We start from the raw sequence: 27,492 nt of genomic DNA, 5'->3' as shown, positions 1-27,492 counted from the left end.
ACTCATAAAAATACAGGAAAAAAACTCACATCTGGTGCTGCTTGTAGGGAAGAGAATAGTACTGGGACAGAAAGAAACATACTTCACTGAATTTTATGCTGCATGTACATGTTCAGCTAAAAAACACCAGATAACAAATATACCAGTTTCTGTGGTATGCAAGAATTTACAGTATGTTTAAGCATCAAATGAGTGCTAAAGGCAAAATGGATGATAAATGGTCTATTTTTAAATAAAGAGTGAATATACAAGTACCTGTCATTAGTAAATTATAAGCTTCTTGTTTGGAAATTTTCCCATGGAACCATCTTAAAAAGAGAACAAATTAAATATGTAAATCTAAAGTCCTTTTTGCTATTATACAATCAAAACTAAACAACCAGCACAAGTTTAATTCAAACTGATATATTGAAATAAAAGCAAATACAACTGATCAAATTATCTCATCCCTTTTACATTTATGTTATTGTACTTTGTAAATATACATAATTTCAACAAAATATAGAAAAATAAGGGACTGATATGAACTATAATTTCCACATTAATTAACAATACAAATACAGTAATGAATTTAATTCTGATAATGAGAAACTGTTACATGTTTACACCATAGCTAGTGTTCTCTTTTCTTTGTATTAGGAGGGAAGGGTAGTACAGGTAGAGTCCACTATAGAATTATCCAGAAAAAAAAATTAGTAAATGAATTTTCCTCACATTACTCTCAAAATGAACTTTCCTATAATAGGAGGTAAATTCTCTCTTGAAAGAAAATGGAATGGCTGATTAATACTTTCCTTAAAGTCAGAAAGTAAGATTGAGTGATGACAGAGTAGGTATCAGCATCAAGGACTGAAATAAAATGACTTAGTATTCCTAATTCTATTTGAGCTAATGCCATAACAAATTAGATGGCTAGAGTATTTTAGTTTCTGTATACTTAAAATAAGCATTTAGAAATTATAAATGGCATTATAGTCAAGATCCACTGCATATAATAAATAAAGTATTTAAATTTTACCTTAGAATAAAATGACACACCTGATTTTAAAAAACTATTAGTAATTAAATTTCTTAAAATCTCCTCTCATTTACCTGAAGGACTATTATCTATCTTGCTGATTTACACCTCTTAATACCAGCCTGACAACTCTAGATCATCCCTCTATCACTTTGCCACAAATTCTTGGGATCTACTCTATTAGTTTTGATAGTGGCTTAAAAACAACTTGGAAAGTAAAAAATACTACAAGACTAAAACAAACAAAAAAAAAGCAAGACCTATCCATACACCGACTACAAGAGACTCACTTCAGACCTAAAGACATATGCAGACTGAAAGTGAAGGGATGAAAAAACATTTACCAGGCAAACGGAAGTAAAAAGAAAGCTGGGGTAGCAGTACTTATATCAGACAAAATAGGCTTTAAAAACAAAGCCTGTGACAAGAGAAGAACATTATAAAATGATAAAAGGAACAATCCAACAAGAGGATATAACAATTACAAATATCTATGCACCCAACATGGGAGCACCTAAATACACAGAGCAGCTATTAACAGACATAAAGGAAGAAACTGACAGGAATACAGTAACAGTAGGAGACTTAAATATCCCACTTACATCAATGGATGGATCATCCAGACAAAAAAAATCAACAAGGAAAAAGTGGCTTTGAATGACACATTACACTAGGTGGAACAGATATATAAACAGAACACTATACCCCAAAACCATGAATACATGTTCTTTTCAAGGGCACACCTTATTTAGAATTCGTAATCTGATATAGGTAGTGGGAAGACTTCACACTAATACAATCAACAAGGTACGGTCTCACTCAACGGAGCCTATTTTACAGTTACACAGCTACATAGAACAATAAGGAAAACGAACTCAGAAAACATCTCATATGTTCCACCTGAAGAAGGGTGGGGAACTAAACGAGGTTTACTGAGAGTATTCAGCTTCATGTTTTTGTGTTCTAATGGTTAGAAAACAGAATAAGCAACCACTTGAGAGGCAAGTTGCTTCCATTCGTAAATTCTGACAGGATGGTAAGAAAAAAATGTTCCAGTGAAAAGAGATCAAAAGATGAACAGTTTCTATTAAAATCATGAGTAAAATCGAATTGGGATTGAGAGTTAACATCTTCAGAAGAAAATTCATATACAAATAAATGGCGGGGGGGGGGGGCGCCTAGGTGGCTCAGTCAAGTGTCTGCCTTCGGTTCAGGTCATGATCTCAGGGTCCTGGGATCAAGCCCTGCATCGGGCTCCCTGCTCAGCAGAGAATCTGCTTCTCCCTTTCTCTCTCCCTCTGCCTCTCCCCGCGGCTTGTGCTCTCTCTCAAATGAACAAATTTAAAAAAAAACAAAAAAACAAATGAGGGGTGAGCAGGACACTAAAAAAGATCTCCAAGGACAAAAACAAAATTAGAGTAAATTTCCCATAGGAGATTATTGCTAACAGCTAACACTTCTGAAATATGAGAAGACTGCGACAAATAAAACATATAGTAATACCTGTTCTTTGAATTAGCCCTTACAAGATACTTAAAGTCAGCCTGATAAGATTACGAAAAGAAGGGCCTTGCAGAATCTTGTAAATATGGTAAAGAACCCTGTTGGGGCGCCTGGGTGGCTCAGTTGGTTAAGCGTCTGCCTTCAGCTCAGGTCATGATCCCAGGGTCCTGGGATCAAGCCCCACAGCTTCTCCCTTTCCCTCTGTCTGCTGCTCCTCCTGCTTATGCTCTCTCTTTCTCTGTCAAATGAATAAATAAAATCTTCAAAAAAAAAAAAAAAAGAACCCTGATGTTGGAGAAAAGTTGTCTCTCTCTCTCTCTCTCACACACACACCAAACAAAAAACTGAAACACAAAATATCTAAAAGATGTGGTTACAAAAACAAGAAATGCTATAAATGTATCAGTAAGAAAGTAAAGAAAAATATGAGGAATCATGACATTCATAATGTTATTAATGTTCATAGAAAAGCCTTTAGTTTAGTGATAGAAGAGTTGCACGTAGGTAAAAGACACCTTCATTATTTAAAAATAAGACTATCAACAGATCCTAAAGAAAATATTAACATATCAGTTCCTGAGCAAATAAAAACAATTCTTAAGACAGCCCCCAAAGTAGCAGTTTTCTTTTAAAATAAATTTTGGCCCCAGTTTTCCAATTTGTAGGTTTATAACGTATTTTCTTTTTCCTTTTAGTAATTAACACGGACTCACATTTTGCCTTCATGTGGATCTTCTTCCCGGCCCTAAAGGGTAAGACATTAAGACAGTATTTTATATAATTTTAACTACTAAGCTATTTTTATTAAAATTAATAAAAAGCATACCTTCAAACACATCTCTGCCCTGTCCCTCATATTTACTTATGCATATACAAGAAAAGATGTATCAGTTCAAGAAACGTCTTTCTAAAACTCTCTCCCTTACTGTTACTACTCCTCTCCTCTTGTGATTACTGTAATTCAGGCTCTTTTCCTCCCTTTTCTCAAACTATTACCACAGCCCAATTTGTTTAATTACCTTTGTGCCCTGTCCCACCCCATCACTTCACCATTCCAATGTGGACTCATCGTTTTCAACTGCAACTTTCTCCTGAGCTAAGAAACACCAAACAAAACAAAAAGAAACGAAATTTAAAAACCAAACCTTTAATACCTCTCTGCTCCCTACAAATTCCTCCTTTGATAAAATCTAAATCCTTTTTCATATCACTCAAGTCTACATTTCCTATCTAGTACTACCAATTCTCTTTAGGTATCTATACAATATACCCACATAACTACCAATTTGCTTATCTATATTCTCAACACCACTGGCTTGTTCTTTTTAACTTAGAATGTCCTTTCCACTCACTGCTCCCTACCTGTTTATTAACCTAAACTATCCAGACAGGATCTTCTTCAAATACTCAGTAAAATACTGAGTCCCTAAAACATAAATACAAAATTCTACTTTGAAGAGAAAAGACATCCTTCTTTTATCATCTTTTGAATTTTCCCTTACTCTATTTGGCATGCCTATTATTTAAGACACACCGGTGTTATTCATTCCTTAATAGTGGCTGTAAGCACCTTAAGATTTTAGGTTTTCTTTGTTAACACCCAACCACCACCATAACCACTAGCACAATGCTGGGCATAAAATTTGCACTGAATATTTATTGAACTGAACTCCTAGTGCCCAGCAAAACTGGGTACCTGGCACCAGGTTTTCATTGAATAATGAAGAAAAATGGTCTATCTATACATGGATTTACCCCTCTCATTTTGTTCCTTACTCATCATATACCTAACCAAACTAAAATCAAACACCCACTGAATGTCTATAAAACAAAGCAGTATGCTAAAAAAAAAAAAAAAAAAATTACACGAAAACAAAATGCATCATTGCCCAAAAAGAGCTAATCTCTACAGAGTAGGTTTATACCATAAACTAATTTTATACAATGTAATAAAATACAGAATTAACAAGGTGCTATAGAAACACAAGAGGAAACAATTTAGCCTAAGAAAGCCATAAATCCTCTGTGAAAACAGGGACAGCATCTGAGCTGAATTGATAAAGATGAATTAAATTTTACATGGTAGTAGTCTAGCAGGGCAGGAGTGTCAGGAAAGTGTAGGCATAAAGAAATTCATTCAACAAACATTTGCTGAATGCTTACTAATGGCAGACACTATTCTATGCTATGGGGATACATCACTGAATCAGAGACAAAAATCCTCACAGAGCTTACATTCTTGATTTAAGGCATAAAAGTATAAATGTACTTGGAGAACAGTAATTAGAATTTCAGAGTGGGAAAATTCTTAAATCCAACCACCAACCTAATGTCTGAAATCTAGACAATCTCCAAATGGCTTTTCAAGCTACAAGGAATCACTAGGCTCCAAAGAAGATCAGTATGAAAACTTATTTTAAGTATTAGAGTAAAAATTGTTTATTAATTCTAACTTGGAACTATTCCACTATTAATTGAAAATAAGACTATATTCCTTTTTAGCAGCCACATCACATTGTTCAATTCATACTGACTTGTTAACTTGTTCTTTTATTTTTTTTCCCTTTATTGATGTTAAGTCATGTGTCCTTATGTTAAATTGGGCTTTCCCCCCCACCACCCGGTACTCATTGGATAACTTTCACTTTTCTTCTTAAAGTTTATCTTATTAAATTTGACCCAGAATCTCAAGAGCTGGAGAAAAGTTAAACTATACTCTAAATCCTTTAAATAATCAGAAAAACGGGGGCAGGGGGTTATAGCGGGGAGGAAAAAAAATCCAACATAAAAAAGTTTTACTGTAGTAAAACCAACACAGTAAGATTCTTCAGTTTGAACACTTCTGGCCTATATGAAATAAATATCTCTCCCTACTGTAAAATACCAAACACTAATCTAGGAATTAGGAGTTCTAATCACAGCTCTTCCACTAAGTAACTATGTGTATACAATGTATCATACCATTTCCTCAACTGCCCTCCACTTTTCCTCAGGATGTTTTACTTCTACATATCAAGATCTATTAATCAAGAGAATTAATAACAAAGAAAAACATTCTCCACTGCTATCTTCCCGGAAAATAATCAAAGCACAGGTTTCAGAATATTACCAAGTTCATGACATAATTTAAAAATAGTAGCTCTGAGGGCTGTGAAAGATAAAAGGAAACCATTCCATCACAAAACAAATCCAAATCCAAAAGGGAAGGATGAACTCCAAAACTGTAATATGTTTGATGAGATTCACTGATACTGAGTATTATCTCTGAAATGCAAATGCTGCTTGAATGCAGCCCTGCTATCAAAAAACCGCACAATTACCTATACTGTGACAAGACGACTGATATTATGTCGTGTAGCGACAACGAAAATGGGAATACCGAAATGCAGAAATGTGGTAATACATGTGTAATATAACTATATTTTTCCAAGGTTACTAGAAAATTGTACATATATTTGGGAGATAAAGATTCTGAAAGCAAACATGTGCAACCCTATTTGATTCAGATTCCATGATCATTTTTTCATAGCCTCGTTTATGAGGAAAACCACTAAGAAGACAACAAGAGATACAAATAAGCACAAATGTTAATTTTTTTTTAATTCTTAGAAACTCATGAAAACTTTCTGGAAAAAAAAACTTTCAGAAAATCAATAAAGAATCAAACATGCTAGCTTAGTTATGTTTTATACAAATAAATAACATCTACAGTAAATACATTTTAATGAAAAAAGTCCTTGTACTTAAGAATTGAGGTTTTTAATTAAAAAAATTTCATTACTAATTTCGCCTGATTATGGAAAAGTTCCAAAAATGTACAAAATATTTAAAATTCTGAGAGAGGAAAAAAACAAAACTTACCACCTCTTCCACTAGGTCTTCAACAATGAGGCCCTGTTCATCTGTTCTTAGATTTGTAACCCACATCCATCCATCTTCTAATTCATTATGAACAATAAACATATCTCCTTTTAGGAAACTGAAAATAGCAATTATGAAGTTATTAAAATTGAATTAAAATTTTAAACATGGAAATTTGAGTAATCATGTGCCATACTACAGAGATAATATGGTATTGGAAAATGTAAGAAATTAAAGTCATATACCCTGGATTTTTGTCCTGTTTCTGGCATCATCTAAATATAAAACTCTGAAGACACTTAACAATCTGAATCTTATTTCTTCATGTGTAAAATGGATTTAATAATGGTATCTGCACTATCTACATTATTTGATTACTCTTAAATTCAAATTAGAATTTGTATAAACAGTAATTATATATGTATTATAGGCTTTAGGGTAAAACTCCAAGAAAAGTGAACTTAAAAATTTAAGCTTCCATGTAATTACTCTTTCAGATGTAGGTTAGATATAAAATCATAATATAATTAACTCATTACACATACACAAGATACAGTTACTTTAGAAAAACTTTATTTTAAATAAGCACAATAAGCCTTATCAGCAGATGTTTATGAGAATTAACATTTTTCTCATAAAAAACATTAACGTTCATTTAATTCACTTAGACATCCATGATACAACGTAGCATTCTTTCTCTGAAAGTGGTATCAAAGGATAGGAGAATGTATGCATGTTTTTTCTGTTAACAATTTCTGAGTAGAGAAATGCATACACAAACTAGTTTCTTTTCCTTAGAATCTATATGTTTTCAACCTCCACAAAATCACAGGAGGAGTAAGTTAGGCTTATAATGATGCCATTTTACAACATCAGTAATTCGTTGAACTCTTCGTTTTAGGTCTAAATGAATGCCTCCCAGTGTTCAAAGTTTCAAGATTGATTGCCTGCTGCTACTGACCCTATCTCTACATCCATATCTATCGCATATTTTTTAAGTTTCCTTTCAGTCTAAATTTTCACAAACCAAAGTTCCATTAAGTAAATCTCTTCTCATACTTTGAAAACTGTTTTTCTCCAGAATATCTCAAGCTTCACTGTTTCTTGGACAAGTTCAAGACTAAAAAACTTACACACAACACTTGAGATGAATTCTATTTAGATGAGCACATAATACTGCATTCTATCTTGATTCGAAAACCCTTGTTAACAGTGACCAATATTTCACTAGCTGACTGGCAGCAGACATTACTACTTAACCAAATAAATTACTCCTTTCTAGAACCAATCTCCTAAATAACTACATTAAAAAAATTATGAGTAAAAGGGGAGTACATATGGACAAAAATATAGAAATGAGAAGTGACAAGTTTCATTTCTTGGTCAAAAGCAGTCATAAGAGAATTTTTTTTTTTTAATTTTGAATTCTGTTGTTGCTAGAACACTAAACATATGGTGCAAAATGAAAAAAATTTAAAATAAAGAGCTTATTACTAACACAAACAATATAATCAAAGACTCTTTATTTTGCATTTTTCCCCAAAAGAGTTAAAATGCCTTATTCTCATTAATCTTCAGATGTTTTTACCTTAAAAAAAAAAAAAACTTCAAAGATACAAATTTTTAAGGACTCATACATTCACATATATTTATATGATCAAATTAAAATTTATTTTTTCCAATTCTTGTTTAAATTTTCATCTTCCTAGACCAGTAGTTGTCAGTTTTGAAGGTCTCTCAGGACTCCTTTATATATTTAAAAACTGATACCCTGAAAGGCTTTTATTTATATGAATTATATCTATTAATATTTACCATGTTAGAATTTATAATATAAATGTTTTAAGTGTTTACTAATTTCTTAAAAAATAATACACCCCATCACACAGTAACATAAAGAATATAAAATATTATTATTTTTAAAAGTTTTGTGAGAATATTGTTTTACATTTTTTGCAAATCTCAACATCTGGCTTAACTGCACACTGCTAGATTCTTCTCTTTCTATATTCAAACTGTTGTTTTAAAGGTTTTTTTTGTTTGAAGTATATGAAGAAAAATCTGGCTTCACAAAAATATGTAGTTGTGAAAGGAGTATTGTAATGGCCTCTCAGATAATTATAGATATTCTATGATATTACACCAAAAACTCAACAATTGGTACTTGAAGGTTAGTTGTAATATGGAATCTAAAACACCATCAATGAACTTTCTGTACCCCATTTCAGTAATATCTATTTGTCAATCTTGCACTTTGAATGGACCTTTACCCAGGCATAATTCTTTAACAGCATGCATCGATCATTTAGAAAATACTGGTTCACTGAGCTATGCAGATCATCCAGATGTAAATTCACCTTACACAATCAAAACATCACATTAATATCACCACCAATCTCATCAGAAAAATCAGGAAGTATGTGGGAAGCTGTCAAACTCCTGACAGCACATACAGCGTTTCCAAAATTCTCATTTTTGCTTGCAAGCTCAAATTTTGTCATTGGCAACAAATACCTCCAGTTATTTCCCCTGAAGTAACATAACAGATTCACTTAAAAAAAAAAAAAAAAGTCAAATACTCTAGTCTGAATAACCATAGTTGGATAGTTTGCCTGTCAGTCTTAAGTACAAATGGTGTACACAAAAGCAGAAGCTAGCTCAGCTCTCAACACTGCTCTCCTCAAGACCAGGACCTGTGGTACACAGCCAAGATATTTTGTGTGTACTTCCCATTTCATCACACAGAATATTAAAAAGATTCACCAGTTTTCTTCATCACACAGAAAGATTAAACAGATATTCATCACACTGAATGCTAAAGGGGTTGAGATTTAGTAAAATACCTTTTACAGTCTCATCAAGAAAAATCTGAGGGGAAACTGTTTTGTACTGTTTACCTCCAAGGGTGTGGCAGTGAAGAACACTGTATACTTTGCTGCCACTGCCTTGATTTGTGCTAAGGCACTAACAGTTTTACTGCTTCTTGTTTTTGTACCATCAATGTAAATGTCACAGTGAAAAAGGCAAATTATGTCTTAGTCTTATTAAGAAAACAGTTCTGCTCCCAGGGTCCTGGGATCAAGCCCCACATCGGGCTCCCTGCTCCGTGGGAAGCCAGCTTCTCCCCTCCCTCTCCCCCTGCTTGTGTTTGTTCCCTCCCTCGCTGTGTCTCTGTCAAATAAATAAATAAAATCTGAAAAAGAAAAGAGGAAAGGAAAGAGGAAAGGAAAGGAAAGAGGAAAGGAAAGGAAAGAAGAAAGAGGAAAGAGGAAAGAGGAAAGAGGAAAGAGGAAAGGAAAGGAAAGGAAAGGAAAGGAAAGGAAAGGAAAGGAAAGGAAGAAAAGAAAGAAAACAGTTCTGCTCTCATGAATTCTCTAAATGGGTCTCAAGGATCCCCAAGGTTACATGGATCACACTTTGAGCACTGCTGTTCTAGAAGATACACTGGGAATTTACAAGTTACTCAAAATCCCTCAATTGGTAGTTCACCACTGTTCTTCTTTATTGTATACATTTCATTCCTTCTCTTTCTTTCATTGGCCTTTCCTGCTTAGATCACAAATAAAGGTATGCCAATAAAAACTAAATGAGAAGTTGTTATTTTGTAGACAATCATATAAAAAGAGAATCCTTATTCTGAGATTCCAGATATTTGAATCTTTATTTTTTAAAATACCATATTTCCAGAAATTTCAGTACCTCCCCAAGTTACTGTTTTTTAAATGCTGCTGTTGATTTCGGTGAGCTGTATTACCAGAATCAGTAAACATTTTACCAGTAGGAAACAAATTTTCTATTGCAAAGTAGCTTGTAGAAAGACACTGATAATTTGATAATTATCAAACATCAGATTATATGAAAATAATAAAAACAAGTTATATATAAATCAAATTACACAAAAATAATTTTTAAAAATTATCATGTTTAGTTCTATGCCACACTTAAACTATTCACCCATCATATAAAATAGAACTTTAGTCATCATTTAAGTACAATTACAGTTGAGACATAAATGCCATGTAGTAATAAAAATGAAAATAGAGTGCAGAATATAACAATTATCCTTACTTCGTCAGAGACAGTCTAATAAAATCTGAATTTATTTCACCTGTCATCTTCACTGTGGCCACTCTGATCCAAATCCATATTCTGAACAAATAAGCCAAACACAGGAGTACAGGAACGATGAACTCAATATTAAAGGTACTTTCACCCTGCTGCATGCTATTTCCTCAAAGTCCAAGACCTTCCCAGTCCAAGAGTGGTAAGTTTTCGAAGTCTGTCAAATGCCTATTTCAAATGCCTATAAGTGAGAATACATTCTAAAATACCTTATTTCATCAGTGTCTGGAACCTTTGTGTAAGGTAGAATGGCTCGAACACGCCTTCTATCTTCTACTGGCTAGGAATCATAAGAAAAGAAAAAAGATTTACAAAAGATAAATAATCTTTTTATGTCAAAGTCAAATCAGGTATATCCACATAAAGTTCAAACCAACAAAAATCCTCATTATGAACACAGGATCATTCAAATTGTTTTTAGTAAGGTTCTAAATACTCAAAGCCTAGAAATATTTGTCTTGTTTCTGGCTTTTTTTTAATAGAAATTATTTTAACTGTATAACCAATGTTTTTACCAAGTAATATGAGTAGCCATTTAATTTTAAATGAACTACATGAAACATATAAATTAATCTTTCTCTGATGATGTAGAAGGCGTTTCAGAATCTTGCAGCAACTTCAGGATTAGTACTATGCTATCAGTCATAACTGCTCATTCATTTAAAAATATTTTTTAAGCTATCACCATACAGTATTATACAAAGAAAAATCTAGCAACTTAAATACAAAATTACTGAAAAAAATTTTTTGAAGAGGATATCAGTTTTGCTGACAGTACAACCAGAATTAAAAATTTAAAACAACAAATATTTCTTGATTTATAATAAATACCATAAGAAACTAAGAGCTAACCTCATAGTAAAGTGAAATAATAAATTTCTGAAAAATCTTTTTATTTAAGTTTTACTTGCCTCTGGTGGTGCAACTGGATAAAGCAATTTTTCTCCTTTAAGCAAACAGGAAACATGACTGTAATAACCTATTAAGTCTGACAGTGAAGAAAAACGTCTTCCACCAATGTAGTAATCTCCACACATAGCAATAATCCTATTTGTATAGGAAAAAAATACAGTATAACAAAAACCTTTAGAGCCAATTTTGAAGACCAAGTTCTAAAGAAATTATAACTCCCTAATTTTCATACTCTTTTCCTTTACTATATCCTTGTATTTAAATACCACTTATTAATATCCGCCAATGCAAATTTACCTGAGGTTATTTCTTCTAAAAATATATATGCATACATGTGATAGATATGAAATACATATCTGAATTACAAACCCCATTACATTCTTCATTGCAATATTTATAAATCCATCTTCAGATACTCTGCTCACTTTTCATATTTAAGACTAAATAGCAATATTAATAAGTTTTCTCTGGCTAAAAGTAGCTTACAGATTTCAAAATATTTAGGGTATTATAATAATTTCACATTCGACGTGTGGTACAAAGTACTCTTAAAACTTATTTTAAAATGTGAAAGCCAAGAACATGCAAACATTTTATCAGTTAACATTATAGGCAAAAATGATTTTTTTCAATGTCTCCCATAAAAATGAAATTGAAGATAATAATATAAGTATGTATATTTAATAATATAGGTATGTATATTTATGTAGAGTTTGATATCTGTACTTGAAAATCTACATACCTTTGACATGAATGTTTGCAAAGAATTTCAGAACAGTGAAGCAAAATGAATTAAAGGGCACATATCTTTACTCTTTGTTTCCTAAATTTTGTTACTCTGTAGTCTAAAAATACACATTTCCTTTATTTCTGCTTTACCAAAGTTTCTTCATAATTCTTTATACTTTAAAAATGATAATTATATTTGAGATTAGCACAATGCCCAATAATATTGTTTTTAAACAAAAAAGCATGCATTCAATATCTACTCTATAATCATCTGATTAAATCACATAATTCAGAACTGAAAATCACTTACCCCATCACTTAAATATCACTGAAACAGTCACCTTTATTAAAGCAGGTGTATTTAAGAACACTACAGCAAAGTAACTATATTATTTAGCCTCATATTACAATTAAAGACTTACCTAAAATGGTTGACAACATTTGTCTGGCTAAGAAATGAAAGTACAAAGGATCCTGGCCTCCGATCACTCTCTCTTATAAGGTAACTGCCGGACTTCCCTGCCTGCCTTAGGCGTTCTTCTGCTATAGTTCTATCAAGTTTTCCATGATACCACCTAAGGGAAAAAAGTTGTGATTAGAATACAAATAGCAACCATAAAATTAATAGTGGTAGTTGAGAAACTTAATAATAGAGGTTTTAAATACCTAAATGTAATTTAAACATTTACCTTTTACTCTTGATAGGTTATTCCAATTTTAACTCAATTATTTTTAACTTCTCAGTCTCTCAGAAAAAAATTCATTTATTCAGTTTTTAATTTGTTCTATAAACTCAGGGCTAATCATCTCACATATGAACCTCTTCCATTTCTGCCATCTTTCTACCTCCAGGATTGTCTACCTGGTCAAGATATAAACACTTATTACAATCAAATCTTTACTTAGAAAAATAAGAATACGATGGACAAATGGAAACAATTACTACCTCTCTATATACTAAAGAACCTAAGTATACCACTTGACATAGCAAGCAAGGCACATGATACCTGTAAGAAAATAAAACTTTATTCTATTTCAGTGTCTGTGCCCTAGAACAGGAAAATAGAATGACATTGTCCAAAGACTACTATTCTAATTTCCTATTTCAACATGATGCTGATTATTCCCTTTGGTCTTAAAATGATTTACTCCATAACCACACATCTGATCTTAATTCCTCAAATTTATTTAACAAACATGTGGGTAATAAATAATACCTTTTTCCCTTTAATTTTCCTACTCTCAATTTAAATATGTTCTACCTACCATATTACCAGATAATCTGCTTAAATGACTGGCTATAATTCCAGCATCACCCATGCTACCAATTTATGCCTATAAAAGACTCATGGATATAAACAGAAGCATAATTAGAAACATATTGGAATTTTCACAGGGCCATGGTAATAGTGCTACAAAGTAACTGTTATGAAATATTTTTACACCTTCAATATGTTAGTCATCAGAACTCACCCTTGATACTTATAGTCTCTCTTGAAACACTCAGAGAAACACTCAGAGTAAAACAATAAAACATTCACATTGCATTGAAATATTTAATATCTAGCCATAAGTCAATAGTTAAAACTATTACAGTCCTATGACTATTTTTGTAATATTCCTATTTTTGTAAACTTGCTGTAAGGAAAGCTAACTATTCTTTGACTCATTAGTTTATTAAAAAAAAATTAAAGGAATTTTCAATTTTCTTTTAAAAACCAACCCACTTATTTGAAGTCTGTGCATAAGACTGAAATGAAATAATGAAAAAAATCACAAAGCTTCATCTTAATAGGAAAAACATAATTATAAACAATATTAGAGGAAGAAGGCAAAGAACAATCAAAACTGCATTCTTCTTAAAACTCTAATCTCAGTTCAACCATTATATTTAAGGCTACTGACAAGTATATTTAACTTCCAAGAACTGTTTTTTCTTCTTTTAAATCTAAAAGGAAAAGTTAAGACTAATGATGATTAAAGGCTCCTTGAAGAGCTAAAATTTAACCACATATGATCAGGACAAAGTTTACTTAGAGAGGCTCCCAGGTGACTCAGTAGGTTGTGTCTGCCTTCAGTTCAGGTCGTGATCTCAGGGTCCTGGGATGGAGCTCCACATCAGGTTACCTGCTCAGTGGGAAGTCTGCTTCTCCCTTTCCCTCTGCCCACCCCCCTCCCCGCTCATGTTTGCTCTCTCAAATAAAATCTTTAAAAAAAAAAAAAGAAAAAGAAAGATTTAAAAAGTCACCATTTAAAAAAAATTATTTAGATATTTATTTAGTTGTGAAAATACATGGGACATGTCCTTAGAATATAAAATTGGTACATTCTTTATTACCTAAAGCAATGAAGCTATCCCAAAGAGCAGATTTACACATTGAAGAGACAAAAATTAAAAACAATTATAGGCAAAACTCCTATTTTTATGTACTTTCTATTTGTTAAATTTCTGTTGTTTTACCCAAAATGTCAGGATTTAAAAATTTCATTTAATCTCCATCCTGTGAACCCACCATAAGATGATACACAAGGTCATGAGGTGTTACACAATTACTCATTTATAATAAATACTTGCCTAGAAACTTTTACTGATATATAAAAGATATATTTGTGATGTTTTAGTTTTTAGCTCTGTACTTTCTGTAAGATTCTGGCTTTAACACAGGTATTCAGTTTAAGACAGACTTTACTTTAAACAAACAACTCTGTTTCTTGAATACTAGTAATTCCCTTTATGTCAAAAGCTCATTAAGCTTCAAATACATGATGCAAAACGTGTCAATTCTTTATTTTTTTGTAATTTTTAAATAAATAACAGAATCAGACCTGTAAATACAGAGAACTGACGGTTGCCAAAGGGGAGAGGAGTGGGAGGATAGGCAAAACAGGTAAAGGGGAGAGGGAGATACAGGCTTCCAGTTATGAAATGAGTAAGTCACAGGAACAAAAGGCACAGCATAATTAATACAGTCAAATATTGTAGTAGCAATCTATGGTGATAGATGGTAGCTACACTTGTGGTGAACACAGCATACTGTATAAATTTGTCAAATCACTATGTTGTATACCTGAAACTAATGTAACATTGTGTGTCAACTATAGTAAAAAAAAAAGTCAATTATTTATTATGATTATAAATTGAAATTAAGTTATCCAATAATAGGCTGGATGAGCACATATGTAGTTGAGTCAGATCCTCTAAGTGCTGAAATTCCATTGTTAAAAGTCAATGGTTATTCTACAAACAAAACAAAACAAAAAAGCAACTGAATTTTCTCAATCAAAACTCAGACTTTCCTGAATTATCTTTGTTAATTTGAAATTATTAAGGTGAATCATACTAACATGAATATTTTAAATGTATCTGACCAGCTATTTTAAAGCTATTATTGAAGCATAAAAAGCACTTCAATTAAGCTATTACAATATGCAATCTTTATCCCATTTAAAAACTTGGAAATAAAAAGATCAGTATCACGCTTGGTGAAATAATTATTTTATTATAAATGCATATAGCATCATTGAGATGTAGCTAAAACAAGTATTTTGTAAGTAGATCACAATTCCAATGTGATATGATTTGGTTGAAGTACTTCACAGATTTATAGAACCTAAGCCCTATATCCACTGAGCACTAGTCCTTGGGTCTTTAAAACAATGTCTCTCAAACCCTTTTTTAACCCATGAACTTTTTGATAAACATAAAATTTCACCTACCAAGAAATTCAGAATACTCAAGTTGTCAATTTCTCACAGAGAATCATTATATATTCTATTTAATCCCAGGAGCCAAAGGAAAAAAAATGCTACTTTAACTTTCTGGAATTTGTAATAAATTCATTTTATACATAAAAAAAATAATGTGAAATATGACTTCTCAAAACATACCCTCATACCAAAGATGTGAACTCCCCTAGAGGAGATGTGCCCCTAGTGGATATCAGTTTAAGATTCATTTAACAAAAATGCTACACTTTCTGACTGTACACAGTTATAGTAGCAATATTACAAGGAAATGAAAAAATCTAATCACTCCCACTATTTCTTTACAATCTTTACAATCAAAGTCTTATTATATCTTGTTAAGGGTAGTTTTGCTAGTGATTGTTTTCAAATAAGTTAACAAGAAATGGAACTGAATCTAGAATACCTCTAAGGAACACAGAATAACTGGTATTGCATTGGGGTATGAGGATATTCTGAATGCAACAGGAGATTACCCCATATCTATGGGCGCCATTATCTAAGGTAAATTTGTTACTCTGCTTATCACATTTACGGCAATTTTAACTCACAGAACGTACCTGGCACATAGTAATATTAATTTTAAAAGCATTTGTTGAATGAAGGAAGAAGTGTCAAATCATAAAGCATAATGTGGGAAAAAACTTTAAGTCTAGTTCCAACTCCCTACCAATGTAAAAAAAAAAAAAAAAAATTCTTCTTCAATGTCCATAATAAGCAAGTTCTGATCTTTGAGGACTGTTAGCTAGGTCTAAAAAATATATGAAAATACTTGAGATGGACAGAGCTAAAGAAGGATGGCTACACTGACACCTCCTAAACATCTTCAGAAGAGACTAAACCAACTGGTAAGATGAAGACTCACCAGAAACCTCCATGACTCTGGTCAAGCCTCTACATTTTGTTACCTTATTACCATCACTTATGAAATATGGAAAACAATCTCCACCTCAACCTCAGAATAAATTACATATTGTCCTGAACGCCTTCAAAGAAAAATATAAAAATGAAAAACTACTACACAGGCTCTAATTGCATAATGGTTAAGTAAAGACTCTGGAGGCACCCTGCTTTTGTTTGAATTGTAGCTCTGCCAACTGGCTGTACAAGTGTGGGCAAATGACTTAATTTCGAGCCTCAGTTTTCTCCTCTATAAAAGGCATATAATAACAGTATCTACCTCATAGTAGCTTGCCTTGATATTATTAGATGAAATAATACATATAAAATTATATATACATATGAAAGACTACAGGACTGATTAATACAATTTCATCAATGAAAATCCCAAATTTTATGACTGTGGCCTAATGGATGATTAATTTATAGATCACCTCAGCCCCAATTATCTTCCTATTTTCCAGTCTTGTTTCACCTTCCAGCTAATTTTGGAAAGAGAACACAAGAAACAAATCTTTGTATCTGCGAAAGCCTTATTTTTTAGGAGAAAATTTCTTTTCCCAAAATTCTTTTGAACATTATAGATCTTACATATTAAGTGGGACTAGAGATGCCAATGTATTCATAAACTAGAAATTCTTCCATTTCTCCTGGCAACTCCAGAAGAAAACCCTCAGATTGCCCCATTCTTTCTCCAGTGGATATATTCTTTGGAAGGATGACAAAGAAAGTATGCACTGGAAATACTGTGAGTTAAATTTTGCTAATATAGCACTTTAATAATTAAGTATCTAATGTTCTCCTACTTAAAAGTAAAGTACCCCTCTTTTTCTTTTAAGGAGGTAGGGGAAAGAAAACAGGAAATTTAATAAGTAAACATATTTTTCTCAGCTAGCCTTGTAATTTTTTTGAGAAATCTTTTTTTCCCCCAGTTTTCATTTGAATTCCAGTTACTTGACATACAGTGTAATATTAGTTTCAGGGGTCTAATATAGTGATTCAACACTTCCATACATCACCTGGTGCTCATAACAAGTGCACTCCTTCATCCCCATCACCTATTTCATCCATCCCACCCATCCCCCGGCCCACCTCCCCTCTGGCAACCATCAATTTGTTCTCTATAGTTAACAGTCTGTTTCTTGGTTTTCCTCGCTTTTCCCCCCATAATGTTCCTTTGTTTTGTTTCTTAAAGTTGAGAAAACTTACAGGCAGATACAGAGTCCCTTGATTTCAACAGAAACTACATAATCAATTTATCTAAGATAACATACCATCCAAGATGATGCTATATATTTAAAAAGTCAACAATAGAAGAGACAAGTTGGACAAGTTGCAGGAATCATTTTACTTTTAAACATGGGATAACATGAATTGTTTATATTTATAAACTTATATTGTATATCAGTAAAGGACTTTTGAGGAGACTTACGGACTTCTGTGCTCTTTAGTTTGTCTCTCCTGACAGGAAAAATAATACAGAAATCTACGCAATGAGAACACCAGCTGGCGTGAATATAGACAGGCACTTCATTCAAACTATACAATTACTTACAACTAACTTGACATTCCTAAATGGAAATGGTCTACTACAGTAGAAAACAATCAAAACAGTGTCACCATCAACACACTTCCTTTTAAAAAGGAAACTAAATTGAAGTTCCCAGTTCACTTTTACTTTCCACTATACTCTTCCTCTTAATTATGTCACTGACAGGCACCAAAGTTCTTACAGAGAAATGTATATGCAGATATCCAATTGCCAAGAAATCTCTTCTGTCACCTAAATCACCTGGGATTCTGTGTCTGATCCTACTACAAACTCTGAAAGTGTTTCTGTAATTCTCAAAGATGCTAATCAGATTTTCTTATACATGTTTGTCCCTTCTGAAATCAAACTGGTTATTTCAAGATGGTATGATATACACAAAAAATTTGCTAAAACTAGTATACATCCCTTAAAGCCCCCATATTTCCTTTCAACAGAGTTCTTACAGTCACCGAGTCTGAGCTGATGGTTAAGAAAAGTGAATGCAGAGAGATTAAAATCTGGTCACTAGTAAATTGATTTGAACAACCACTAGACTAATAAGCATAACAGGTTTAATATACCCCTATAAGGCTCCTCAACTGCCCTCTACTCCAGACCAACTACATCACTAAACCTGAGAAAAAAATGCTTATGTAAACAGTAGGTCTATGTAATGCTTATGTGTATATGTTAGGTATCTTAAGTATATTCTTGTGTTCAAGCAAATATGTGTATTTAGCTATATATTTCAAATCAAATTAGCTCAATCCAAGAGTAGAAATTCTATTTCCTTTTGCTCCAAGTACATATTTACAGAGTCTGAAAGAGGTTTTAGTTCCTGGGAGTACTTCTAAAGAAAAGCACTGCCATGTGACCTACCCACCAAAAATTTAGTCTGCTGAAAGACTAACATACAAAAGATGGGAACCAACACAATGCTTACATAGGCAAAAGTTTATATTAAAAGGCACTCAACCAAGATAGCCTCATTCTCATTACCCTTAACTCCCATTACCCTAGATAACAGGGAAAGGTAGAAAAAGCCACACACTATCCAAAAATGTTATGCACTAATCAAAAGTGTGAAAGAAAGAAAGAAAGAAAGAAAGAAAGAAAGAAAGAAAGAAAGAAAGAGAGAAAGAAAGAAAGAGAAAGAAAGAAAAGAAAGAAGAAAAAGAAAGAAAGAAAGAAAGAAAGAAAGAAAGAAAGAAAGAAAGAAAGAAAGAAAGAGAAAGAAAGAAAGAAAGAAAGAAGATAGAGGAAAGGAAAAAGAAAAGGAAAAGGAAAAATGAGGAAAAGAAAAGAGGAAGAAAAGAAAAAGAAAAAGCACAATAACTACCAGCAGAAGGTAACATCAATCCCTACCTCCGTCGTCATTCACTCCTATCTGTGTAATTTCATTCCTCAAAAACTCCCAATTCTTATGGTTTTTTCTTAGAACCTCAACAATTACAGTGTCATAACAGTAACTGAGCTCATGAAAAACAACAGGAGGAAATGACTTGCAGCCACCTTGCTGCAACACAGTTGTCAACCACCTTGAAGCAATCCTTTATGTAAAAAGAAACACTGTTTATTTAATTAAAACTTTGGAGGGAATGGTGATTCAGTGGCTACCTACTGCAACTAAAACATTTCTTAACCTGTATTTTAAGACATCTTTAAAACACTGAATCCGAAAGCAAATTTTAGCCTAAAATTGCCTTTTATTTAGTTCATCTCCAACAAACAATGGTCAAGCATCGTGCTACACAGTAGAAAACAAGTTAACACCAATGAACAGTATGACATAGAAATTTATGATCCAGTGGAGAATATAGACAAAACAAGCAATTGCAATCTGGTCAGTAAGTATTAGAATGTAGGGGCACAGAGAAAAACAACAGTCTTAGGATTTTGGAATACACTTCCTGAAAAAACTGATGGCTAAACGTAAACTTAAAAGATGAGTAGCAACTGATTCACAGAAAGAAGGGGACTGAGAAGGTGAGAAAGATATTATTAGGCAGAGGAAAAAGTACGGCAAAGTAAGTTTACATACAGATATAAAAGCATGAGAATACTTCCAACTTTCCAAATATTCCTTACACATCAACTTCTTAGCAGAAAAAATGTAAAGAATATATGCTTTCAAATTAGACTAGACTTACAACCTTACTTGCTGAACTTCTTTCATTTCCTCAGAAACATATCTCAAAGAACATTTTAAAAGTTCAAAATATTCTAAGTTCTATTCTCTAATCTGGTCCCAGCCATTAGGGGGGTAGCATTAGACCATAGCTCAAAATTCTCCACAGTGTGCCCATTTATTCCCCTATAGACTCCTATATCCTGACTAAATTACATTTACTCATTCAACAACTATTTCTTAAGCACCCACTATGTTTTAGGCACTCCCCCTCTGCACTTTCTCAAAGTGTTTTTCCAATATAACTTAAAAAAAAAATAAAGATGGCAAGATTATGCAATTTAGCCAAAGGTCATCCTAAAATTAAAGCATTTCCTGTGAGTTTTTTTTTCTCAGAATTTTCTATTCTCTATTTATTCTTACTCATGGAAATACCAGTACTTCAGTACCAGCTCAAACTATAACTTCTATGAGAATGATTTCCCAAATTCTTTTTGCTAAACCTGACTTTCTTCCTAAGCATCAGGCCTAAATGAACAAGTACCTGCTAAGAATCTTCAACTTAAGGTGAATATAGCCAAGTCTAAAAAATTAGCAATTACCCCTACCAACACACACACACACACACACACACTCACTCTCTCTCTCTCTCTCTTCCTCTTTACTTCTCTATGCTGTTAATGGCACCAGCATCCTTCCTAATGTTCAGACTCGCAACTCTGATTCCTTCCTGTCTAGCCATAACACCAGTGCCAACTTGTATATCGCATTTCCAACATCACTGGAGCTGCAATATACAAATTATTCTCCAGTTTTTCATTCCCTCTTAAATTACTCTCTAGTTCAAACCCTCTTTTCTTCTCACACTGTTTCAACCCTTCCCACAACTGTGGAAAGATTCATCTTCCCAATAGGCTCTTCCTAAGCGATAGGCTCAAGCATTTCACTCTAATAACTTAAAAGTCTACAAATGGCTATCTGTTACCAAATGAGGTATAAACTATTCAACCTGGCATTCAAAGGCCACCACAAAAGGCTCCAGTCTATCTTTGAGAGAGGGAGGTACAGAATTTAGAGAAGAAAAAGACAAAAAAGAAAAAAGTTTTAGGTTTTGAAGTATGTTTGTCATTACTTAACATTTGTCTATTGCTTATCTAGAAATGAGAACAAGCTATCCATTGCCTTTTTTTTTTTTTAAAGATTTTGTTTATTTATTTGAGAGAGAGAGAGAGAGAGAGAGAGAGAGAGAGAATGAGAGACAGAGAGCACGAGAGGGAAGAGGGTCAGAGGGAGAAGCAGACCCCCCGCCGAGCAGGGAGCCCGATGCAGGACCCGATCCCGGGACTCCAGGATCATGACCTGAGCCAAAGGCAGTCGCTTAACCAACTGAGCCACCCAGGCGCCCTATCCATTGCCTTTTAAAAATTTTCCTACAACTGTATTTTACATTGCTTCAAGTGCATTATGAAACCAAAAGGCCCTCAAGAGCATGACCACAGTTAACTGTCTAAAGAAAGAACTGTTTTCCAGGTACCATGGCCAGAACAATGATACCTTAGAGAGCATTTGTTAAGCAGGAGAACCATGGCACAAGCTAATTATTATTCCTTATACTGGCTTTAACTTTATAGCCTTCTAGCTTGTCTCTTCAAATAAGCAGATCTGGTCTTGAGGTATTCTACCACAAAGAAATTAAACATTAATGGCTCCCTGAAATCTGTCCACAAAAATGTCAGTTTAAAATGTATTACTTTGATAGACTTGAACATCTACTATCCCTGTTTTTGCTAAAATTTAATGAATTACAAATAAATTGTGTAAGAAGTCACAGAAAATTTTGATTAAAATTCTGAACTTTCATTAACAGAAATCAAAGGATCAACCTACATGTTATTAAAATTACGGGGTTTTTTGACCCAGGGTGTATTCTATTTTATACCAACATTGTTTCTTAAGCAAAACAAATAACCATAACTGCTAGGAAGTATTTAATTTGATTCATTACTAATATATAAAAACTATGGAAAACAAGGCTGTTATTCTCAAGTTGCTCCTTTTTAAAAAGTATTTTATTTATTTATTTGAGAGAGAGAGAGAAAGAGAGGGCATGAGTGGGATGAAGGGCAGAGGGAGAAGCAGACTCCCTGCTGAGCAGGGAGCCTGATGCAGGGCTGGATCAAGACCTGAGCCGAAGGCAGACGCTTAACCAACTGAGTCACCTAGGAGCCCCCTCAAGTTGCTTTTTATTTAATAGTACATAAAATACAGTAAAGCCATGAAGCATTCTAACATGAGATATCAAACAGTACTCTATACAATTGGCCCCGGAACAACGGAGGAGTTAGAGGGGAACCAACCCCATACAGTGGAAAATTTGCATATAACTTCTGACTCCCTCAATACTTAACTACTAATAGTCTACTTTCAACCGGGAAGCCTTACTGATAACATAAACAGCCAATTAAAAAATACTGTTTATGTTATATGTATTCTACATTATATTCTTACAATAAAAAATATTAAGAAAATCATAGGGAAGAGAAAAAACATTTACAGTACTGTATTGTATTTACTGAAAAGAATCCGCATGTTAATGGAGCCCAAACCTGTGTTGTTCAAGGGTCAACTGTACTTACTCCAGATTGAGATGTTCTCTGAAAACCCCAGAAGATAGCACACTTCTTTTAAAACACCAGATTTCTAGAAGGAAGCTTTTGCTTATTGGCCATTAATAAGAGCTGCAACATAATTCTGTACTTATTTATGAACACGGTGTTCCCTCACCTGGACACCCCAAAAACCACCCTTACTCTGAATTCCCATAATGGCTGCAATTCATACAACTTGCTGAAACTCAAAGATGCTGATTTGGGAGTTGCCTGTTGAGCAGCCATCCCATTCAGGGAAAATACTACACCCTCTCTCTGGGAGGTCTTTCTTCCCCAATTTCAACAACATGGTTTCTGAGGAAGCTTTCATTTTCTTTTAAGAACCTGGCCTAGTCAAAATTCATCATTCCATGGTGAGTACCTGAACCAAGCAGAATCATACTTTCTTTTAAAATACTCTTGTTCACAATGGAATTAAGAAAGAGTCAGTCTTTCTCTGATAGCATACACCATAGGATACGCGGTCAAAAAAAAAGGGTTTTTGTGTGTTTGCTATATTTCCCATCACTTGGAAGAGCCAGTCTATGATAAGAAAGAATGAAGCTGACAGGGCCAAACAGAGAGACAGAAATGCAGAGTAATGGGGTACCTAGATGGCTCAGTCAGTTAAGTGTCCTACTCTTGATTTTGGCTCAGGTCATAATCTCAGAGTTGTGAGATCGAGCCCCACATTGGACTCTGCGCTGGGCATGGAGCCTGCTTAAGATTTTCTCTCTCTCTCCCTCTCTTAAAAAGAAAGAAAAGAAAGAAAAAGAAAAAGAAAAAGAAGAAGAATGAAAAGAAGAGAAGAGAAGAGGACAAGACAAGACTCATGATTGCATTCAAATCCCTGATTCCAGTTCTGAGATCCCACTAATAAGCCTACCCTTCCCTTTGTTTAGCTGTTCATCTCATCCTTTTATTACCTCTAGACCAGCTTTTTGGTTTCTAGATCCTTTCACATGTTTAAAAAAATACAGGACCCAACAGAAATTTGTTTATGTGTGTTATATATATGAATATTAGCAGTATTAGAAATAAAACTGAGAACATTATCTGGATATTCATATCTGTTTCTGCATTTAATTAGTTGCTGCTACTGCTTTCATTCATGGTATAAGCAGACTGTTACTTAATGTAGTTACTTAAAAGTTAGATAAATATAGTATCTAACCATACCTATAAATATTCCATACTCTGCTCCATTAAAATCCACTGCTCTATCATTTACTCACGCATATTTTGTAGCATCATGCAGTAGTCATTTGGCAATACTGGTTCATGGGGCTATGACAACCTTTCAAGTTTTAACATTTTATAATATCAAAACATCACATTCTTTCTAACACCACTAGACAGAAAGCACACCTGAGGGCTGTCCAAACTAGGCACATCTGGCCCTTGCCTGGCTCCTAGGAGGTAACTTCTAAGCCTTTGAAATATCCTGCCCAAAAAGAGTGCCTAAGAACCTTGGGCCAAGTCAGGTTATTTATGATAACAAAGTAACTTATGGTGGGGACCCTGGAATCAAACTGATGGGAGTAACAAAGGTCAGCTACAGGAGGGCTCCAGACCTATAGGACGAACCCTTAATAAAAATTCTAGACACCAAGACTCAGGTGAGCTTTCTGGATGGGCAGTACTTCATCGGTACTGTCATACATTGCTGTTGGGAGAATTAAGCATTGTCTGTATGACTCCAGTGGAAGAGGAAACTAGAAGCTTGCATCTTGAGTCCGCTGTATGCACTTTCTTCCTTTGCTGATTTTAACCTGTATCCTTTTGAATGATAAATGGTTACTATGAGTGTAACAGCTTTGCTGAGTTCGGTTAGTCCTTCTGGAAAATCACTGAACCTGAGGGGGGGTTTTCGGGACCTCAAACAACAACCATCAACATCATGAGAAAAGTCATTAAGTATCTGGGAAGTTCTCAAATTCAAAGATATAAGATTCTGAAAATTCTAAGCTCAAATTTTGCTTGAAAGCACCAAATATAGTCAGTTTTCCTTAAAGTGACAGGCTCACTTTGTTCTTTTTCAAGAAAATGTCTGTTAAATACTCAAGTCTGAATTACCATACTTTGTCGTTCTTTATGGCAAAAATGTGTGCCATAACTGCAGCACCTAGTTTTGTTCTCAAGTCAATCATACAACTGCTTTTCCTCAAGACAATGTACTTAGAAATACACTATTATGGGGCGCCTGGGTGGCTCAGTTGGTTAAGCGACTGCCTTCGGCTCAGGTCATGATCCTGGAGTCCCGGGATCGAGTCCCACATCGGGCTTCCTGCTCAGCAGGGAGTCTGCTTCTCCCTCTGACCCTCTTCCCTCTCGTGCTTTCTATCTCTCATTCTCTCTCTCTCAAATAAATAAATAAAATCTTAAAAAAAAAAAAAAAAAAAAAAAAGAAATACACTATTATGTGTGTACTCAGGAATACAGTATTATGTATATTTTCCATTTCACCACACAAAACATTAAAAAGACATACACTCAAGGACTGCAACTTAAAATAATTCTTACTGCTACATTAAGCCATTCTTAATTTAAACAGGCTTTCTTTTATCCTGCCAGTGTACAGCAGTGACAAATATAATGACTACTAGTACAGTCCAGGGCCACTGCATTAATTTACACTAAAATACCAAAAATCTTACCTCCCAGTGCACTGTCAGTGCAAACACCAAAGTGGAAATGGAAGTAAGGGCTTAGTATTATGAAAGCCATTTTAGCTTTACAGACCTCTTGAAAGGGTCTCGAGGAACCCAAGGGTTCAGAACCAATACCTAGTCGAAGCTATTCCAACCTCTTTCCTGAACAACCTCAGCTCTTATGGAGAAGACAAGGCCATCACGAGCATAACCAAAATTTTAATTACTTTCTATTTCTTTATGCCAAGGCCACCCAGTCCCCATTAGTTATATTTGGTTGTCATTGTTTTTAAATAAGATCAACTCCATTATCAAGTACCTTACTCCCAAACAATTTATTAATTCAAACATTATGTTTTACTGATATGTTTCAGATGCTTTAACTTTCTAGCTTTGATATCTTTCTTCTGTTTACTAATATTTTGATGATCAACTGTATTCTCTTTAATTTTTCTTTAGGTGAATCTCAGGCTTATGGAATTCTTTAAAATTCTTTTAAAATTATTCAGTTTCTACTTAATGGTTTGCTACGTTCCTTACCTTTAACATATTTCAGCATTTAATAAGTCTTACTTACTGATAACTCTTAAGTTATGCACAGAGAAATGAACTTCAAGCCAGCCAACTTAAATCTAAATCTTTAAAAATCAATAAGCTCCTTGTCATAACTTGACATAGCCAACAACATTAAGTCTTCCCTCTAGTCAAAACGTTATATACACCTGCTTCCTCTTCTTCCCTTCTCCCCCGCCAAAGCTTTCCCTGTAGGTACCCAACTAGCAACACATCTTTCAACTACCATGCACACATCAATTCCAGAGAAGGCCTCCATCACAAATAAAAATGTAATATATAATGGGAGGCACAGCACAAAAAGTATTCAATAAATAGTTCTACAATGATCAATTAGATGTTTGGAAATAATCAACTTAGATTCCCAAAAGTAACAAAATAAATGCCAGACAAATTATTTAAAAAATGAAACTATAAAAACTATAGCTTTATATGTAAATCTAGATAGATGACAATCTATAATTTAAAAAGCCAAAAAAGAAAAAAATGCAAAGATGACTGAGAGATTTTACAACACAAAAAATTAGTATGTCAAAATAAAAGTAAAGCAAAGTATTAAATGTACACATATGCTCACATAACACACAGGGATCATCATGGTACCTATGTATAATATCATGATTAGATAAAACTGAATTATTTAATGGCTAGAGAACTGACTAAATAAATTAGGTACATCCACTAGCAAACTATGTTGCTACTTAAAAGAATGCACAAAAAAATCTCCTCAATATTCAGGACTCATTCCCACTTACCAGTAAAATCAAAAGTCTTTCCCTACACATAGTTTTCTTATACATATTACATTTTCCCCCACATGCAAACATAAATGCCTATTGGAAAACCTAATAATCTTAACACCCATGACAATCATAACAATTTTTTTTAAAGATTTTATTTTTTGACAGAGAGAGTGAGACAGTAAGAGAGGGAACACAAGCAGGGGGAGTGGGAGAAGGAAAAGCAGGCTTCCCGCTTAGCAAGGAGCCTGATGTGGGGCTTGATCCCAGGACCCTGGGATTATGACCTGAGCCGAAGGCAGACGCTTAATGACTGAGCCACCAGGCGCCCTGAAACATAAAAATCTTAACACTCATAACAATCTTAACACTCATAACATATCTATGTTTATATATGTGTTACACATATATATTTATGAACAAACTTATCTA

General features: G+C 33.7%; 1 protein-coding gene across 1 annotated transcript in view; it reads right to left on the bottom strand.

The window, feature by feature from the left end:
* RASA1 (RAS p21 protein activator 1) overlaps nt 1-27,492 on the bottom strand; it is a 103,896-nt gene that overhangs the window by 43,577 nt on the left and 32,827 nt on the right. Inside the window, exons 2-7 of the mRNA XM_027606317.2 lie at nt 12,568-12,720; nt 11,416-11,551; nt 10,714-10,784; nt 6,383-6,500; nt 3,235-3,266; nt 256-308 (exon numbers count right to left, since the gene is read on the bottom strand). Of these exons, the coding sequence (XP_027462118.1) occupies nt 256-308; nt 3,235-3,266; nt 6,383-6,500; nt 10,714-10,784; nt 11,416-11,551; nt 12,568-12,720 (563 nt within the window). The remainder of the gene's footprint in view (nt 1-255; nt 309-3,234; nt 3,267-6,382; nt 6,501-10,713; nt 10,785-11,415; nt 11,552-12,567; nt 12,721-27,492) is intronic.

The sequence above is a fragment of the Zalophus californianus genome, chromosome 5, assembly GCF_009762305.2.
Source record: "Zalophus californianus isolate mZalCal1 chromosome 5, mZalCal1.pri.v2, whole genome shotgun sequence".
Taxonomy (NCBI): Eukaryota; Metazoa; Chordata; class Mammalia; order Carnivora; family Otariidae; genus Zalophus; species Zalophus californianus.
Note: the sequence above shows the minus strand (reverse complement) of the source record. Positions and strands in the feature narration are given on the sequence as shown.